This window comes from Rhinolophus sinicus, chromosome 1 (genome assembly GCF_057876585.1).
Source record: "Rhinolophus sinicus isolate RSI-liver-muscle chromosome 1, RSI-T2T, whole genome shotgun sequence".
In the NCBI taxonomy this organism is placed as follows: domain Eukaryota; kingdom Metazoa; phylum Chordata; class Mammalia; order Chiroptera; family Rhinolophidae; genus Rhinolophus; species Rhinolophus sinicus.
The window spans coordinates 48566730-48587535 of record NC_142501.1 but is presented as its reverse complement, the minus strand read 5'-3'; the positions used below and the strand labels follow the sequence as shown (position 1 = coordinate 48587535).

Genomic DNA, 20806 nt, shown 5'->3' with positions numbered 1-20806 from the left:
AAATATTCCCTCCTGTCCTCCCCTAGACCGATCACCCTTGTCATAGCCCTCTCAGCGAGAGTGCTCCGCACACTCAGGCATTTAATGAGAAGTCCACATTAAGTTCTTACTAAAACTTACCAGAAAGGAAACAGAAGAGAGAGACAGAGTCTATTCCATTTTCACTACACCCACCGCCTATTCTTACCTTCACTTTTTTTCAGGCCTTAATTACGAATACTAATACATTTTTCAAAATTGTCTCTGAATCACTTTGTCTTAGTTCTCAAATTCTGTCCCTAGAATATTTAACACATATTGCTATATTAATTAATATTTGTAAAATTTCTCTAAAAAAGGCATTGATCAGGAAAAACAGAACTGTTTTTTTTTTTTTTTTTTTTTTTGGTCATGAACACTAACTAGAAACCATCAGCTTCTTCATGTCCTTCCCTAAATACTATGTAGTCTTTAGAAATTCCAGTCCACAGAGGAACTTTTATAAATGAGTGAAGTGTCTAATTTCCTCAGTGCTAAACACAATATTTATCCTTGTAATATTGGAATAAGTCTATAAACATATAGATGGATCTGTGTGCACAAATGTGTTTCTATGTACTATCATTTAAACCTGGTTTAGAAAATAAAAGCAGGCCAAAGCACATCACAAAGTAATCAGTGTTTATTATAGTGTTTACTACATGGATTTCTTCAGAGAAGTCCATTAACGTCTAGGAAGACGAATATTTCAACACCAGTTTCAGTAATTCAGAAGAGGAAAGATTCTTTTTTCTGAGGTTTCAGAAAGCCCATCTGTGAGACTACACTGAGGCAGTCAGTGCTGAAAACATGCCTTTTGCTGCCATCAAGTGGCCCTTTTCGGAATCATTTTATGAACATCAACTATTTACCATTTCATTCCTTATATATAATACATGTGTTATCCTTTGGGAAAATGGGGTATTTGAAAACACCAGAACACCAGAACAACCTTCCCTATGTTAGAGCTTTATACGATGCATACTATAAAAACTCCATGACTGAGAAGTTCTTCAGAAAGACATCAAAAACATTTTAAAGGGTTGGTTTCTAGCCAGTAAAGACCTCAGCTTGGACTTGGAAGCACATTTCTCTTTATTTCTACCAAATAGAGAATTTCTAAATAGATTGGCTTTAGGATAGCTAGTTGAACACAGAGTAAATAAAAACAAAATGGGGGCAGATTCATTTAGGGTCAGTTTGAATCAAGTCCCGTAACAGTGGAAGAAAATGGTTTCATGTTTCTTTCCTATTAATGTCTCACTTTCTTGAGGCTCTAATCTTGTACGTAAACCATGAAGCATATTGCTGAACTACGTAGCGCTCATTTTAACTTATTTGATTGTTTTGCCCTTTTTTAAAAAAAAATATCTTCCCTTCTCTCTCCCAAGAGATAGTTAATTAAACATTAGTTGACTCAAAAGATAAAGGAAAATTGCTATTTTAAAAACAATTCAAAAACCAAAATGCTGTGGCAACAACCCCTTCCTATTCTGAGAAAGCAGCAACATTTATCTCAGAGTATTGGTTCTTTTGATTGGAAAATGCGCATTAATAAGATTTTGGTTATGAAAGAAAAAGCCCCAGGTAAATCAAAGTGGCAGAAGTTGAGATTAAAGGGAACTAAATTGCTCTACATAATGAACCAGAACTTATCGGGGAAGGGGGCTCCACAGAGAAGTAGGAACCTGAAACTGCGAGAAGAGAATGACCAGGGATGTTTTGGTGGGTTCCAAAATCAAAAGGAAAATGTCTATCAAAACCAAAAAAAAAATAAAAAAATAAAAATACACACATCTGTGGTTATGAGTTCCCCGGAAGAGTTTTTTTTTTTTTTTTTCACTCCAAGTCCAGTATGAGTCAGACAAGCTTTCTAGACGCTGCCTGTGTCACTGGTCATGTTTTCTAATCTACCCTCCTCTATAGCACCTTGCAGAGCCATCTAATACTGGGGCTTCTGTTGCAATTGCTCACTTAACACAGGACCAAATCCTTATTTCAGGTCCTGACAGGAGAGTTAAAACTCAAGTGCCTAAGTCACTGTCTCAGAGTGTCACTTCAGAGGCTCACTGCCCAGGTTTTCAGATCCTTCTTCATCTGTGGCCTCAAAGGTAAGGTATTTCCTGACCTTTGTGTGAGCCCAGCTTTGCATTTAAAAAGAGTCTATCACGCTGCATTATAGTTAAAGATTTTGTAGTAGGAGAGGCTTCAGGTTACCTAGTCTGCCACGTTGTAAAAGGAAGTTGCTCAAAATCTCTAGGTATAAAACCCTGCCCAGGATCAGAGCCTTCTCTGCAATAGAACCCTCACCTACAACCTCATACATTTATAGAAAGAAGCATTGCATTTCATTTTGGTGACTGAAGAAATACAAGCAGTTATGATAGCATTTTGATGGTGTGAGGTGTAGAGGGGTGGAAACAGAATCAAAGGTGAAAGGAGACTATCCCCCAAAGTGATAGGAAATATGGAATGTCTGAGCCTTGGTCCCTTTTAGCCCAGCCAGCTAACTTCCCTCTCCATCTAACTGCCGCTCAGCTTGGCTCCCCACAGATGGCTAAAGCCCTAAGAGTTACTGCATACTTCAGGGAATTCACTGTAATGAGAAAACCAGGCGCAGGCAACCTGACTCTTATCAAGACAGTCTGGCTAAAACTCTTGAGGTTCTGGTTAGAGAAACCTAGGGATTTTGTTCTTTGTAAGAATGGATCGAGGAACTCTGGCTTAGCCAAAATTTACACCCAAATCCTATTATAAAATTGGGGGGAATAAAAGGCAAAGCATTTTAAGAAAACTCCTTTCTCCCTCTCTGAAACCCTCAATCCGCTCATTGTAGGCCTGAAGGCATCCAGTTTGGAAAGGAGTTCTAAAACACAACCACAGGTCTAGCCATCATAGAAAACCCTTGAAACACTTTTCAGAATAGCTCTAAACCAATATTCCCGGAGAGATCCACAAACCAGGGTACATTGGAATCCCCCCTGAAAATCAGATTCATTGTCAAGAATCCTGAGTTCCCCCTCTACCACCATCAATCCTCTGATATAAACCAGTCACTTGTGATACCTGTGTGCCTCATTATCCATCCCACACCCTCTGACTCCATCACTCCCCGCCAGACAAAGGATGAGGCCAGGCCTCATTCTGGAGAACCCCAAAGGCATAGCCAAATCCATTTGCTCTAAGAACTGATTTTCCTCCAAGTTTACCATAATGTGTTCACTAGTTCAAATGACATATGTCATAAAAGTTGGTCATACATCTTTTATAAATGGCGATTTGATTTTATATGTAGAACTAAACCATTTGTCCCTTGCTTTGGATTTTTTTTTTAAGGGACCATCATCAAAATCTCCTCTCAGTCAATGATCTTTTTCCAACAAAGATGAGGTATATTGATGAAATGTTCAAGAGTTACATAAAAGTGTGACATACTGTATTTAGTCTGAGAATAAAAGAGAATCACTTTCGATTTTAGGTTAAGATTGATACACATGAATTCTAAACTAACTCTTCTCTCATTTCCTGCACAGACCTCCTACTTCATCCAATTTTCAAATGCAGCTTGAATGATACAAATATAAAGAAAGGCTAATAGGCACATGTTGATTGAGCAACAGGATCGACCATCAATCAAATCTGCTAGCCTAAGAGCAGACTGTATTGCTAGAATTCACAACTTAGCTCAACTCCTCTTTCATCGTTTAAAATAGAGACTTAATGATAATGTAGCCTTAGACAAGTGACAAAACCTCTCTGTTCCTCAGTTTCTTGATCTGTAACATGGACATAATAAAAATACCTATTGCATTGGGTCATCGTGAGGTTTAACTGAGACAATTCACATCTGGTACCGAGAGCTCATGAACTGTTAGCGCTCATTAAGATTAATTTTATTATTAGTGATTGAGTGCTTTATAACGTGCTAGGGATTGTCTATTATTGCATTTAATTAATTACTTTGAAATCTGCCTCTTTCCTCAGAATAAGCACTTCTGGGTAGCTTATTCACTCCCTATTTTTTTGTTTATTTTTTTAAAGTAGACTTAGATGAAAAGTCAACTTCTAAACAAACGATTATTTTCTATACTACTTAATGTATTATTTCCAGCAACAGCTTAAAAAACAATGTAAGTTTCACACAGGTCCCTTTGCCTTTTGCTTCCATTGGTGAAAGTCTGCAGTACCTCTCGGACCTGTGGCTGTGTCCGGTCATTCCCACAGCACCCTCCCCCATTCCATTATCACAGGCTGAGGCTTATTCTGACTAGCTATGCGTTAGAGTCTGCAAGTCCACCATTTAAAAATAGAACCCAGGTAAATGGCATCATTTAAAGCCCAAGAAAGAATTACAGACAAAGCATTTTAATAACTTCCTAAAGCTTGAACATTTGATTGAAAATCATATTCTTGAATTTACCACTTGTTAATATGGACCAGGGTAAAAGCCTTGTGAAATACCTGCTTTCCCTTTACTATTCATCTCCTTTAATGGTGGGTGGGGGGAAAGCACAAAATTTTAATTGAGCTCTCCCTCTCAGCATTGAACAGTGGTGGCTAAGATCTATACATAACATCAAAGTAATTGCACTGTAGAACTGACCGACAACCTTGCCTTGCCTGCATTTAGAAGAAAAGGGTATTACCTAGCTTTCTAGTCTTTTGGTGAGGATAGATCAAAACCTTCCTTACAAATAATTTCAGTGCACCACAAATACCTAAATTGGTTTATTACTGTCACTAATCTAATTCTTAATGCTGTAGACTAAGCCATTCTCCTTATATTCTGCCCATAAAGCTTACCAAACCAAGAACTCGAGAAAGTTAAAAAAAAAAAAAAAATCTACAATCTACTTGGTAATACTTCTTCATGCCATGGTGATTTGATTAGTGATTTGATAAGTATAGATCACAATCTTGGATTTAATACAGTGTGGCCCACTTTTAAAATGACCCATTTGTAACAAAGATCTCTCTGTTGGAACTGTCAAGAGAGTTAAAAAAAAAAAAAAAAATGCTACCAGTATCAAACACTTTTATTTAGCCAGGCATTGCAGAGCAATAGAATTGCAAATCTGGAGACCTTCATCATAACCCATCTTTACTAATCGTGTGAATATAAACAAGTCGATAAGATTTCCTTATTCTCATACTCTCTGTCACTATAATAAAATTAGTATAGGCCCTCAATCTATCCCCACCAAGTGGTCCTAAAGAATAAGGAACACAACATAAATATTGTAAAAAGCTTCATGGAGAAAAAAACTCGAAATATCGTAGGTAAGAAAAATGCACAGATTACCCCTATGTAGTGTGGGCTATTTGTAAAGGAGATTTAGGCTACTACAAACTAAAACATTCTCTTTGAATTCTTATGAGTTTCAAACATAACACTCACCACCATAGAAAGCAAAACTATAACCTACCCCATGTTCCCATCCATTAGAAGAATCGTGTTGTATATGTGCGAAAATATGAAGAGAAAGAGAATTGTGCTGAAGAACATTGTCATCCATGACCCGTGATCCTCTCGAAACATTTTCAACCGGAGCAACTGACCTGCAATGTAAATATTAGTAGAAATCAGTGTACATCATAACTCAAAATGCATACATCTTTGCTTTGCTCTCACTCTATTCTGAAGTCTTAACTGCCTTACGAGTGAAACCACTATATAATGTCCTTTTGTTCTTTTGTAAACAACCGATCATGTGTGAAGTCCAAGACAACCCCTATATCATGCTGGAGCAAACAATACTACCATGAGACTACAGTATGCAGAGATCGTCAGTTATGCTGGCATGAAAATAAGATGAATTAGAGCACTACCACCTGCTCTTTCCTGTTTCATAAACATGTTTTTGATCATTCATCTGGAACTAGTTAAGGCAAATGGTAAAGACCTCGCATAAACTCCGTAAACCCATTCCCAGTTCTGGTCCCACAATAAAACCAAGGCAGACCTCACTTACATGAAGATCCAATTGTTGAAGGTACATGAAAACTTAAAAGGAAAAATAAAGTCTCTGTCATAAGAGACAGATGACTTAACCTTACTCTTAGCTAAAATGTCCGTACCCATAACCAGGCATGCTCACCAGTGTGTGGGTTGGGGAGGGAAGGTATGTACGCGGGTTACAGAACTTGGTGTGGTTCCCAACAAAACATAGTTTCCACCCTGAGGCCTAACATTCCATTTACCAAGGCAGATGCTAAAATGAGAAAGAATGTTAAAATGCAAACATTTCAAGGAGGAAAATGTATTAAGATGACTACTAAAGTAAAAATTACTAATATCAGAATTCATTCAGAGAAATGTTTGATATCACTGGTAGAGAAGAAAAACAAGGGCATTAGTATCCTCAAAGGTGAGGAAGATTAAAAAATCCTGGGATGAAGGAAAAACTGAACACAGGTCACCCTGGCTTTTCCTAAGATAAACTGTCTGTTATACTTACTAATATCTCCATTCCTGAGAAAGCGTACCAAATAATGATATGGAAGATGATATACATATAGGAACTATAATTAAAATAAGATAACCCTGAAATCTTATAATAGAACTTCTCACTAAAGAAAATATTCTTGTTTTATTGATGATAAGTTAAAGTTATGAAAAAAATATGTATTTCCATCTGGAAATTATCTCTCTAGGGATAGGCAGTAGCCCTCTTATAGGTTACTGAGCACAGGAGGAAACGGTTGTTTGTTTTTTAAGATTTAACTACTAGACTTTCCCTTGTACCTCACTTTTATTCAAATAGCACTTTAGATTTCAATGGGAAACCAGGCTAACGGAAACATTACCCTAGCTAAAACTTTAAATAGAGCAAAAAAAAGGGAGATTTGGTTACATCATCTGGTTTCTTGGCATGCACAAGAAAAGCAAAGGACGAATCTGAAAGTCAGAAGGAATGTGAATTATAGCCAAAAGAAGAATGTGGAAAACTTTCTACCAAGCAAACAATACTAGCACTGCAAATTACAACCTCATTCGATTAATTGAATCAATAATTATGGAAAGCTAGGGAATTGCAAGTCTCCACACAACACATTGACAGGACTATTATAAATAGATATTAAGCACAGAATGCTTCAGAGTAAAAAAACAAATGCTATAGATATCGTAGAGCAAACTGTAAAGAATATTACTTATTCGTTGAACAAATATTTAATGTGTACTTATTACATGCCAGCCATGGTTCTAGGTGAAGATATAGCTATGAGCAAGGCAGGGAGCTGTTCAAAGTCAATCATCATTCGGGTATATGTTGAAAATGTGACCTTATTTTAGACTCATGGGCTCTCTTTGTTCAAAATTCCCTTTGCTTCCAGTCCTTTCAGCTTCAAACCAAGACCTATTTGAAGAATGGTGAAGACCAGCAATTAGAGTCACTTGAAAATATAAATGTGAATTTCCTTCTTAACATATGCATAGTCAAAAAATTCACTAATGGATATACTTTAAAAGTCAAATAATAATGCTGGCGATTTAAGAGTGCTTTGCAAATAAAACGTGGTGGGTTAACCGCACACTGGCTGAAATAATACAGTTAGTAAAAAGAGAAATGTGACAGTACCAGTTATGCTGTCATGGCCAAGCTCATTGTCTGGCACTAATTTCAGTCATTAAAGTCATTAGCACAAAATGGCAGGTTAACATGGCTTGACATTCACTTGCAGCATACAATAAAAGTGTTGCAATATTTCAGGGCAGAACTGGTGTGACCCAAATATTGAGTCAAATCACATCAAACCAAGAACTCAAAATTACCTGAGGAGGTGATATGAAAAAGCGCTGTCTCTGCTCTGTAAAGTGAACATACATTTGGTTTGCTTGGGACAGCAGTGGCTTATAACTGTTGTCCCGGCATAATTACCAATAGTACCCCTTCCTTTCTTAAGTGGACTGGTTTGGATAATAAATTATATGCCACCTTTCCTATAGGGCACAGAATTCAGAATTTTATAGAAGAATTTCCTTTAGATGCGTTTTAGGAGAAAACTGAATGAAAATAGTCCTTACAGGTCAATAGAAGTAAAAGACGGGACTAAGAGGGATACATTTCTGACAAGGTCATAAATGACTTTTATTTTAATAAGAGATATATTTGTAAAGCTGAGTGTATATTTATTCATAAAATGTTAGATTTTACTAATAAAATCTGTCTTGGACTCTATGCCCTCAAGCCTTCCAAGAGAAAAATTCTACAAGTAAAATATGGGAAAACACATCTTGTTGGCAATGATGCAGTCACCTCTCAGAAGACTTACAGCCCGAGACTTGGTATAATTCATTGTCTACTTGTGTGCACCACACCTGTGTATAAACTGTAACGCAGTGAGGACTGTCTTCTTCACCACTAGCATCTCCTTGGCACTGGTACACAGCATGTCTTAAATAAACATTTGGTCAACATACAAAAACATGAAGCGACACACAAACAAATGAACAAGCAATATTCGCCTGTGTGACTAAAATCCGTCTGTGTTTGTAGATCTGGCTACTACCCTGCCCTCTAAGCCTCATGGAGCCCGTCCGCTCTTTAAAAGCCTCACCTCCTCCTCATTTTCTCCCAATTAGCCACCTTCTGAGCTCTAGTCCCTCCAAGTCAGCATGAAACTCTTATTTCTTTGCCAGACTTTCTTTGGCTCAACCCCTTTTTTTCCTATGTACCCAATATGTGTCTTATACTTGCCTTGTAAAACCCCAACTCTAAAGCAGAGCTGCAGTTTGCTTTATCTGATTTCAGTAAACTGCTGTGGAAAAAAGTTACACAAGTGGGCTGATAAGCCACTACGTAATCAGGAGCCCCAAACTTAGCAGCTACCACAGCGCTGCACAGAACACTTTTCCTTGTCTTTGTCAATTCCCTTGCCCATCCTCCTCAGCAAATTTCCAATTTCACGCCAAAGTTCCTACTCAGATTCTTTCACTCTCAGAATACGATCTTGGTTCCAACCTCAAAGACATATTGCTGCCACCAAACATGATTTCCTTTCAACTTCATGCCCACTCACATACATCCACTTATCTGCTTTTAGTGCTATCCCTACTTCCTTTTTTTTTTCTCAGAGGATGCATTGCTTTTCGTGCAAAAGATCCCACCCGTGCCTTTTACAACCATACCTCCCCTCTTTTGGTACCTTGCTCCATCAACCATCCTTTCTCTCCTTTGTATTTCCAATCTCTCCCTCTCTCCTGGTTCTTTTCCCTCTGTCTATAGAGCCTCTTAAGCCCATCCTAAAAGCAATGTTTCTTTGACCCCATGTCCTTGAACTACCATCCATTCTCCTTTCCTTCTCATCCAGACTTCCAGAAAGAGTACTCTTCATCACCTTCATACACTGAGATCTTACTTGCAATGCAAACACTCTACTAAACTTTTTCCAGCAAATGTTAAAGACCCCACCATTGCCAAACCCAGTAGAAATATATTGGCCTTTAACTTACAGGACATCTAAGTTACATCTGGCAAAGCAGTTGTTCACTCTTTGTTTTTGACATTATTTCCTTGGCTTCTCTAACACCAAATACTCTTGTTTCTCTTTTTCTGGTTTCCTGATTACTCTCCATCACCTTGTTGAGCAATTCTTCTTCCATTTGTTCCGTAAATGATATTCCCCATGATCTTCTCTCAGTCTCTGTCTGTATAGTATCACTATATGGTCTCATCTACTCTCATGAGTTTAACATCCAGTATCTCCAGCACAGACTTTTCCTTCTGAGCTTCATACTAGAAGAGTCACCTGTCCACTGTCCTCCTGAATGTCCTACTGCTAATTCAAAGTTTACAAAAACAAATTCAAAATATCCATCTCTTGCCCCAGCATGTAAGATACCCATACCTCAAATCTGATTATTCTCATCCCTCAATCCACTCCTACTTCTGATTTTACCATCTCATCATTTTCAAAATAACTCAAGGTTAAGATCCATTCTTGATATTTTTTTCTTCTTGCACATCTTCCATTTCAATCAACAGTCCTATTATTTTACAAACTTACATCCACAATCTTCTCTCATAATTTGGGTTTCCATTGTCTCTTAAAGGGATTATTGCAACAACCTAACTGGTGTTTCTTAAGTAGCCTTTTCCATCTCAAATCCAACCTCCACCTAGCCAATAGATCTAATTAAAATACAAGTATGATCACATTGCCCCTTCACTTAAAACCTTTCAACAATCAACATTCCCCTATAGTATAAAATTCAAGTTTGGAAGGCATCGCTTGATTTGACCCCAGCATACCTTTCCTCACTCGCACCATTTCCTACCTTTCACTCTAGTTCCAGCAATACTAAACAGCTTGCAGTTTCCTATGTTGGTGCTGAAACCTCTGCCTGGGATACTCTTCCTGCCCCATCATTCTATGAATTCCTGTATTTCCTGCAGGTCTCAAAATGCAGGTCAGAAATGATCTCCTCTAGGAAGTCATTTTAATTGTTAAATATTTCATATATTGGAGTAATAGCAAAAGCTTATAGGATAGACTCGGTAGGTAGTATGTTCCCTTAATTGCAGACAAGGAGGAATGGCTGATTGCCAGGTATAACCTAAAGGGCTAGATTATATGACTTTTATGATCCAGTCCATCTCTAGGACTGTAAGGTTTATTTTGTCAGTAAGAGATTGGCTCAAAGTCTGCTAACTCAAAAGACTTTTAAAAAGTTTTTGAAAAGAAATTATCCTTACCCATTAAGAGAAAAAAAAAGTGTTCCTTCTTATGTTTTATCTGTCATATGACTCTATTATATAAAATGAACCCACAGTAACACACTGATAAGATTCTTTAAAGACAAAGTTAATATTTAAGATTTTAAATATTAGAATACCTGACAATACATTTAAGTTATAATTCTTATGTCTAAAATAAAAGAATAAAAGATAAAATGGGACTGGCCCGGTGGCTCAGGCGGTTGGAGCTCCGTGCTCCTAACTCCGAAGGCTGCCGGTTCGATTCCCACATGGGCCAGTGGGCTCTCAACCATAATGTTGCCGGTTCAACTCCTGGAGTCCCGCAAGGGATGGTGGGCTCTGCCTCCTGCAACTAAGAACATTGAACATCCGGATGGCTCAGTTGGTTGGAGTGCGTCCTCTCAACCACAAGGTTGCCGGTTCAAATCCCGCAAGGGATGGTGGGCTGTGCCCCTGCAACTAGAAAACGGCAACTGGACCTGGAGCTGAGCTGCGCCCTCCACAGCTAAGACTGAAGGGACAACAACTTGAAGCTAAAACGACACCCTCCACAACTAAGATTGAAAGGACAACAACTTGACTTGGGAAAAAAAAAAAAAAATCCTGGAAGTACACACTGTTCCCCAATGGAGTCCTGTTGCCCTTTCCCCAATAAAATCTTTTAAAAAAAAAAGATAAAATGAAATTGGATCAGAGCACTTAAAAATTAATCACTTCTAGTCAGGCTTAAATAAATACATGAAATATTCAGGACTGATTTGTGTAAATTTATAGTTTATAAGAACTATAAAATTTTTTAAGACTTACTAATTGAAACGGGAACAGAATAAAAATAACTGAAATAAGAAAAGTATTCCATGGATGGGACATCAACAAAGAAAGTTGTCTAAACACACCAGGATACCATTAGGAAGCAAAGGATGTGCTGAGACCACAAAGTAGAAATAAAAGTATAATTGTCAAGTGTAAATGGTTACTTTACCTTAATAAAATGTTTGCCATGATGATGACAGAGCAAAAGAATCTTTGTGAAAATAACCTTTATAGCATGAAAGCCTCAAAATAACTGAATAATTTCAAAGGGCAACCTTTGGGTAGTACATATCACTAATGATATTTTCTTTTGATCTCTATAAGTCACATATGTCATATTTTACCATATTTTATACCATTTTAGTTAGAGTTTTGATGCTTACATTAACAATAAAATAATAGATATGTTATTTTAGAAGATCTGTATCTATGCAAACTGAATGAATAACAGTGAATTATAATTTAGATGGTAGAGTTCTTTCGTCTTTAAATATGTAGGCAATATTGCTTCCAAGTTTTAATCTACTGAGATTTACAATTTATCTCAGATATAGAAAGAACAAACAAGCAAAACAAATAAGAAGCCACACCACACTCTGGATAATTAACAAATTGCATTTACAGAAAAGAGGTAAAGACATACACCCATTAGAATTCACAGTATATTTTTGCTTGAAATCCTACCCCTCCTGAGTCCACTGTTTTATTTAGTTTTTATTTAATAGACACTCATGTAGTGTTATGGTCTCCTAGGCTATACTGCAAGTGTTTTGTTCAAGAGTACTTGTACAGTCATTATCCTAACCTTTGATGGCTATAATTTAATATTTATATAGTATAAATTGCTCTCCCATCCTGAGCATCACAACTATATTTCTCTATGATTTAATCACTGTCGAATATTACTGACATTTATTTTTTCTGTATATGAGGACATAAAAATCTGTGGTTAGAATATCGGTATATTTCTCCATACTTTTAATTCAAAGAACTATCTGTCCTCAGTGCAGTTATATGACTACACAAAATGAAACTGAAAATTTTATAGTATGCTAACTGGAAATTACGACAGAAAAATTATCTTATAAATTTTCACTTAATCAGGTATGCAAACCAGCAACTTCAGAGAGAAAAATCTTTGCAAATATAATCTCATTTGTGTTAGACTCTTGTACATTCTTGGAAATAGTTATTTGTAGTGCCTGGGGGAAATAATAACTCATGATGTGTTGATGGTGAAGAATATTGATATTGTAACAAGCTAGATGCCACTGTGGTTTATCATTAACATATAAGACAAAACAGGGACATCTACTGCAGGAGCCCACTGGGGACCCGTGCCACATCTATGAAACTGCCAATGTGTGACCAGGTACTATCCTAGTTTGCACATCGAATATATATATGAAGAAATCATTTTTAGATACCAGTTAAATGCAAAGTTGTTACCCGAAATCTCAACTGTTCCTTTTACGAAACATGTTGGGATCAAGCCATTATAACTTGTCATAACATTTTTTTTTTCTGATCATCAGCTTATCACAGAAGACTACCACTGCTGGGGGGATGGCTATTCCCTCGTCCAAGTCCTTCCAGGGAGAAGCGACTTCCCTGATTGATCATTTTGGAATAAGAAAATTGGCATGTGTAGCTTAGCACCTTTTCTCGAGAAAGCAAGTGTCTCCTGGAGAGAAACCAAAAATCTGCCTCTGCTTCTCCAGGGGAGGGGTGTCACTGCAGTACCGCCTGGGGTTGGGGAAGTCTACTTTATTCAGGAGTTTAGTATTAGGAAGTCCCCTTGCCTGAAGATACCAGCCACATTCTCAGTTCATAGTCTTCCACAAGAGGTATTTTGGCCACCATATGCTTTATTTTTATCTTCTTTCTTAATTGACTCGAAACTTGGTTAGAGAAGAGGGGTGCTTCTTATTGAGCCTTCTAAAGGACTTAAAAACATCAGTGAGGAGAACAACCAAACATTCTACAAAAAGACAAAGTACAACCACCCGGACACTAACCAGCATTTTCATGTGCTCCAACTTTTGTACTTATACAAACTACCTCAATTGTCTGAAGTCATAATAAAGAGATTCCAAGAAATTAGGCAAAGGTAAGGTTAACAAATTAACATGACTTGACCAAGAAACCCTCAAAGCAAAGGCGATTTTCAAACCAAGTGGAACATAATAATAAATAAGATGATGTTATGATAATGTAAATTCACTAAATTGATCATTTTATTGTAAAGCCTTTGCCTTACAAAACAACACAGACATTTAAATCATTAAGCATAACTAAAACAAAAGTACAAATGAGGACTCAATAAGAAAAGTGTCATAAAAAAAAAAACAAGCAATGCTATAGGGTTCAAATGAGGAAAGATCACATTATTTTAACAGAATCAATAAAGGCATTATTAAATAAAAGATGGAGAGGTGGGCAGGCTTATTATAACTAGAGTTAAGACTCAGCTTACAGAGGACAACATGAGTAAAAGTGCAGCTGTGAAAAGCACAATATAGATCGAGGAATAACGAAAAGCAAAAATGTAATTGAAGTATAATATACAGAAGCAGACTCTAGGAGCGAAATGCACAGAGGTAGGGTGGGGTCAGATTCAAATATCTGCTAAATGTTAGAGTTCATTTCGAACGCAATGAATAATTAAGTTTCCAAGCAGAGAAGAGGCTCTCTGAATTTTGCTTTAGGAGATAAATTTATACAAAGTTATCCACATAGTAAAGAATGAACTTGAAAATGTTACTGAAATATCACAGTAAAAAGCACTCTAGGTTTGAACTGGTATCATGGCAAAAAGAGTGGGGGCAGGGAGGCAGAAGAGGTGCAAAAACATTTAAGGGATAAAATCTATAAAATTTGATAACTGATAGCTTGTTGAGGATAAGGGAGAGAGAGGTCAGAGAATGGATTCAGCATTTCAAACTCAGGAAAATGGGAAATGATATGGCAATAAGAGAAAAGGGGAAGATGCAGAGACTGACTGCTGGGGTGGGGGGTGCTGTGGAGGGAAAGAATCAGAGATTGAATCTGGAGTCCCTGTCAAATATCAGAATGGAGAAGTCCTAAGAGAGATGGAAATACCATGAGAGATATGGGACCTAGAGATATAAACTTGCCTGCACCAACCTAGAGTTGATCAGTAGATTCTTAAGGGTAAGTAAAGTCACCAAAAGAGAGAGTCAAAGTGAGGAGATAAGAAGGGTAGAGACAGAAGGGCTAGAGACACACACCGGAGTTTATGAACCTATAGAAGCAGGTATCTCAGGAGGTTCACTTACTATCTGTAGGAAACTGGAAGTTAAAGAACCAGTTAAAGAGACCAAAAAGAAGCAGATATAGTGATAATGTTCCTCATGGAAATCAAATAAGAACACTTCAAGGACAGTACATGTAATAGTATCACACTGTACAGAGATGAAAGCGAATGAAGACAGGAAAAAGAGGATTTGGTGTGTAGATGGTCAACTGAGATTGAAAGAAGCATTTTCAGAAGCGTGGTGAGAATGCTAAAGTGGTTTTGAGTGTTGGTTGAGACAGACAGCTGTGGAACTCGGTAGAATGTAGGATAATTCCTAGCATTCAGGAGGCAGGCGTAGAGCTAAGGGAAACAAGAGCCACTTGAGGCATTGTTAGCAAACATCAAATTAGTTTGGAAGGAAGAAAAGGAGGGAGGGAGGGAGAGAGGTTCAAAGAAAAGGTTCAGAGCCCAGAAAGCATTTATCTTAAAAAATAAAATCAGAAGTAGCTTCTAACTAATTAACTACTCAGCTGTACAAAGCTGTCCAAAAGGATGAGCATGGTGAAATAACCTTTTGTCTAGGCAGTGATTAATTCTCAGGTGAGGTTGTTGTTGAAAACCTTGCTGTTAACCTTTGCAAGAATCTGGTGATAAGTTCAAAAAGAGGAGTCCAAAAAGTCTTCAGAATCCCTGCAAGAGATGTTCTAAAAATGGAACAAAAAAATATGATTGCTGATGCCATGAAAATAACCATCAACTTTAATCGGATTACACCAGATGGAGCCTGCATAGACAAAAAGGGCACTGTTGCTCATTACATAAAAAAGGAAATGTTCCAGGCGAGGACAGAATGATGTCCCTATAACAGCCGTAATCACAGCACTCTGCCGGGAGTCCTGCGGCCACGTGTAGGCAATATTTTTGTCAAATAATGTGAGTGTGTCTGACAGTTATGGTCCATCACAGGCTGTGTCCTGGATGATAAGAGTGTTCTGGTGAAGCAGAAATAGAAACAGAAGGATTTTCCTACCCACTAGAGAAGAACACTAAAATACCAATCTGACAAACTGGTGAGGATGACTCCATGCCACAGACCAGGCAACTGGAACAGAGAACAGAACACCATCTAGATATCGGAACAGAAATCTAAATCCACTGCAACGAGCCAATGTCTTACAGTATGAGCTAAGTCTATACAACGAGATGCTAGGACACGAGCATTGCTGAGATCACTCACTCCAGCTCCAACATTCTATGAGTTTATAAATCCTCAGAAAAATGTTTGCTTTATGCCTGTCTAAAAGGAACCTACAATTGGAAATGAGTAAAATGGTTTGAAAATTCAGGTGAGAATTACAAACTTCCTCATTTTATTTTAGCCGAAGAACTTGACAAGAAAAACAAATTAAGCTAAAAACTAGACACGTATGTTTATAATAAGCATAATGAGTAAGGGTAAGGGCTAGGGAGACAACCCAGGTTAAGCTACTGCCCATTGCGGTGACCTGGAGCCAGCTATGTACCCTCTCCCCACCTTTGGTTCTACATATGCCAAGTGAGAGTGACAATAGTAACCATGCTATAAGACTGTTGTTCGGATTCCATTGTAATACATATAAATCACTTACTCAAGTGCCTGACACATGGCATGCACTCAACGTGAGCTACGTTTATTATTATTATTAATCATTTGATGTTTGTATCAATGAATCAGATTTGATCTCTGCTTGCAACTCATCACATCTACAACTGGGCATAAAAGGTTTTAACTAAATGGTGTCAGATAATCTGAATACGCTCTAGGAGGCTGTGACCTTAACATGGAACTAACTGTAGCAGGAAACAAGGCGGGAGCCCTGGGAGGAGTAGCAAAGGGGAGCAGGCTCTAACACTAAGATTGTACGATCAGGAAAGAAGCCTGCAACTACTTCAAGCCAACAGGAAATCAGAAGGAGCCAGAGGCTCAGACCAGTATATCTACCTGGCTTAGGGTTTAGCTCCTTCATCCCTAGCAAACACACGAGTCCTGTGATGGAGTAGGAAAGCTGCAATAGACAACTTTAGATACTTCAGTTCTAGTTGCTAAACAGAGAGCACCATCAGAACCCAGGAGTTGCATATTCCAGCAGCAGTAATGCAATGACACTTCATTGTCTTTCCGACAATGTAGAAAGATTTATGGGCTAAGATGTTCACATTGGAGCGATGTAAATAGTAAAATAAAGGCAGCATCCTATGAACGTCCTCAATGTTCCACCAAATACCATGGTACAATAAGGTGACAAAATCACGCAACTATTAATATGTATTTATAAATGATATTAAATGACCTGAAAGGCATGGGTTAATGATAAATATTGAAGACACAGTGTAAGTTCATGCTTTATAAATTCATATTCTTAAGAAAACATGTCAAAATATTAACAGTGGTGGTCTCTAGAGGATTTTTCTTCTTCGAACCTTGCTCCATTTTCTAAATTCTACACAGTGTTCTTGTTTTAGCTTAATAATTTAAGCAATAGTTTTTAAGAAAACAAAGAGATTAGCGTGGTTAGCATTAAGTCACTGAACATATTTGTTCGTGAAGAGCAAACAGTTGGAACAGGGAATCCCTCTCCTTTCTCCATTCTATTTCCCCCCTGTACCTTTCTGCTTCCATGCTTTCCCTCTTCAGATGACCAACGAGAGCAGCATGATCACGTTGCCCCAAAAGATAGCTCGGAGAGCAGAATGAGTTAGCAGAGGCTGAAAATGCCAATGGCAGGGACTGTGTCTCTTTTGTTCTCCACTGAATACCTAGCACAGTGCTTGGCACACAGTAAGAGCTCCATATTTATTCACAAAATGAATGAATGAATTCATTCAATCATTGTATCAGATGTAGAGTAAGGATGAAGAAGAATAAAATGTGATCACAATCTAGAGGAAGAATGAAGAGTGTCTTCATAAGCACTAAGATTCTTAGAAGACCCGCAGGTCTGAGACGGGGATAAGCACAGACGGAGAGGAAGAGGAGCAAAACCAAAGCAGAATCAGAGCAAGTTTACTAACTCAGTTTTTTCTCCCTAAATGTTGCTACAGTGTTTCCCCGAAAAATAAGACCTAGCCAGACCATCAGTTCAATGCGTTTTTTGGAGCAAAAATTAATATAAGACTGGGTCTTATAGTAAAATAAGTCTGATATGATTGATATGATATGTAATATGATATGGTAGGGTAGGGTAGGATAGGATAGGATAGGATAGGATAGGATAGGATAGGATAGGATAGGATATGATATCAGGTCTTATATTAATTTTTGATCCAAAAGATGCACTAGAGCTGATTGTCCAGCTCGGTCTTATTTTCGGGGAAACACGGTAGCACCAAACCCTCCACACCTATCCTCTCTCTAACCCTCTTCATGTCCCCCACTCCACCACATATCAATTGTACATCAGGCTGTGGGAATAGGGCTTGCACTTAATTGATTGAATTTAGCCAAAGCCTTCTCCTGTGATCTTTTGTCTACCCCAGGAGGCACCAGAGAAAATACAGAAAAGATAAAGCATTTTCACCTTTCACATCTGGATATATATATTTAATAGCCCCAAAACATGTAGGAGAATAAAGTCTACTGAAAAGCATCAATATAAATGACAGAGCCCATGATACCTTTTGTTCTATTGGACAAGACTAATTTAATATTTAGTCACTTGTAATATTGTTGTTCTCAACTGTAATTCTGTAAACAAGAAAAAATAACGATTTTTCTTTTGCCATAATAGAAGTGAACAAAGTTCTTAATTAAAAGGAGATGTCAAGATTTTCCCTTGTTCTCTTATTAATGTGTAATGTGTGAATCTGTGCCTTGCATAAATCCAATTTGTATTGATTTTCTAGAGAGAATATAGTGCAAGCTGTAATGACAACTTGTCACACAGTGGCAAATATTAGAAGGACTTAGAAACTTGGAGAACAACTGGAAGTGAGGTTTAAATAGAGTGACAGTTGCACATGGTCAGATTCACCTGTCATTGCTGCTGCTCCTTTTCCTGTGTCCAGTTCCTCTGCAAATGCCATTGAGAGAGTCCCAGCCCTTCTATAAAGTAAAAGTCCCTCTCTGTTCACTCCCTGCCCCTCAGGTATAATTAGGTCCTTTATGTCACAATGTGACAGAACAGAAACCTAACAAAAATTTTATTAACCTATGTGAATATGTGGACAGTAAGGAGTTTAAAAGATGATCATAAAACAATATGATTGTTTTATTAGTAGAATTGTCTCATTTAATCAATATTTATTAAACATAAGGTAGTTTCCTATGGTAGAGAATGAATCAGATGTAGACACTGAGTTTAGTAGATACACCTTTAAAGTCAGGTTTCCTAACAGGAGTCCAAAAACCTGCAGACAGTTCACAAATGAGCTTTCAGAGGCCCATAAACCTCTTAAAGTAAATGCAATGTGTTACATGTTGGTATGTGCATTTGTCAGGATCAGATGTTTGATAGTTAGCAAATTTTCAAAAGGACTAGACTCCCCAATGAGGTTACGAACCACTGACTTTGGGCTTATAAAAAGTATTCCATCTCTCAAAACATTACCAGTTGCTCGAAACATTTTTTGAACTCTTCCTTGAAAATGTTTCAAAGCCTAGGACAGCTTTGGTGAATAATCTCAATGACATGTTTTTCTTGGAGGAGGGCTCTGATTTTTAAAGTCTTCCAACAGCATGGTAGAAAAACATGGTACATAGATGCTTAAATTGTAAAGTTTATTTTGGGTTGAAATGACTGTTAATATAAAGCAGTAAGACTCATTTCCTTGGAGGACATAAAATACATTAAAGACTATGTGTTAACTGAAAATCACATGAAAAGCACCAGTAAAAATATCAGTACCTTAAGGATAATATTAACCAAGGGAGACAGAGATCACATTTCAGTTTTTCAATAACTGAATAAATATTTATTGAGCGTCTACCATGTACTGGACACTCTTGTAAGTGTTGCGAATACAGAGAAAACTCCCTGCATTCATGGAGCTTCCATGCTACCGTCTTCGCTTAATAATTCAATTCATCTAACATGTATTGCTCACCTGTGAGTAAGTATTAATAGAACTAATGTAGAAAAAATAAAATAGAAATAAAAAGAAAGTATACTACAGAGAAAATAGTGTTTGGGTAGAAAACTATTAATGGCAAAATACAATGTAATGTTTGGCATGCTGTTAAATATATGTGGTAAAACTGAAAAGAATCATTATAACCAAAACACAGAAATAAAGAAGTAAATAGTAAAGATAGTACGCGTTTCATAATTCTAAGAAAATTTATGATTTTAACTATATTCAGTCCCCTAATCTAAACATAAGTGAAGGGAAGCTTTGGGGGATTTGGGAGCATAGGATCATAAGATAACACGGAGGCAATGAAAAATGAGATTGTCAGCAGGCTGAGGAAAGAATTTACTCCTTTCTCCATATGGATATGCCAGAACCAGAGCCAGAAGTTATGGAAAAAGTTCTTGCTCCAAGCCTAAGTAACTTTCCTAAATTAAATGAGCAAATTAGTCTTCATCCTTCTCTAATTTGAACACTTCAAGTTATTCCTAACACACGTATGCTATAGATCAAAGAATCCTGAAATACATTTTTCTAACATTACCCTTTACACACACACACAAATAAAATAGAATGAAAATATTACATGGGATTTAAAAAGTGTATGCGAATTGATTAACATTTAATGTAATTGGAGAAATGTAATGAGAGAAAGTCTTGATCCATGGGGTTTGCCAGGAAGAGAAAAGAGATTATCTTCCGCGCCCCATTCCCCATCAGGATTGCCCACCAACCTTCCCAACCTGTGCATCGAAAATTCAAATGGGTGCAGACTGGAAATAAGAGCATGAACAAGGAATCTTCAAATATTCTAGCTTAAGTACTAAGAAACTCATCTGAAGCCTTTCTACTGAAGCCGCCATCTCAAAGCTTTGTCTGCAAAACTTAGGGGACCATAAATCTTAAAAAA

At 37.4% G+C, this 20806-nt stretch overlaps 1 protein-coding gene across 3 annotated transcripts in view; it reads right to left on the bottom strand.

Moving 5' to 3' along the window:
* Nucleotides 1-20806, bottom strand: part of TMEM117 (transmembrane protein 117) — a 394057-nt gene that overhangs the window by 319481 nt on the left and 53770 nt on the right. For all 3 annotated transcript variants that reach the window (XM_019748450.3, XM_019748452.3, XM_074325811.2), the window contains one exon: nucleotides 5445-5577. In XM_019748450.3, the coding sequence (XP_019604009.2) occupies nucleotides 5445-5577 (133 nt within the window). Of the gene's footprint in view, nucleotides 1-5444; nucleotides 5578-20806 lie in introns of those variants that run through there.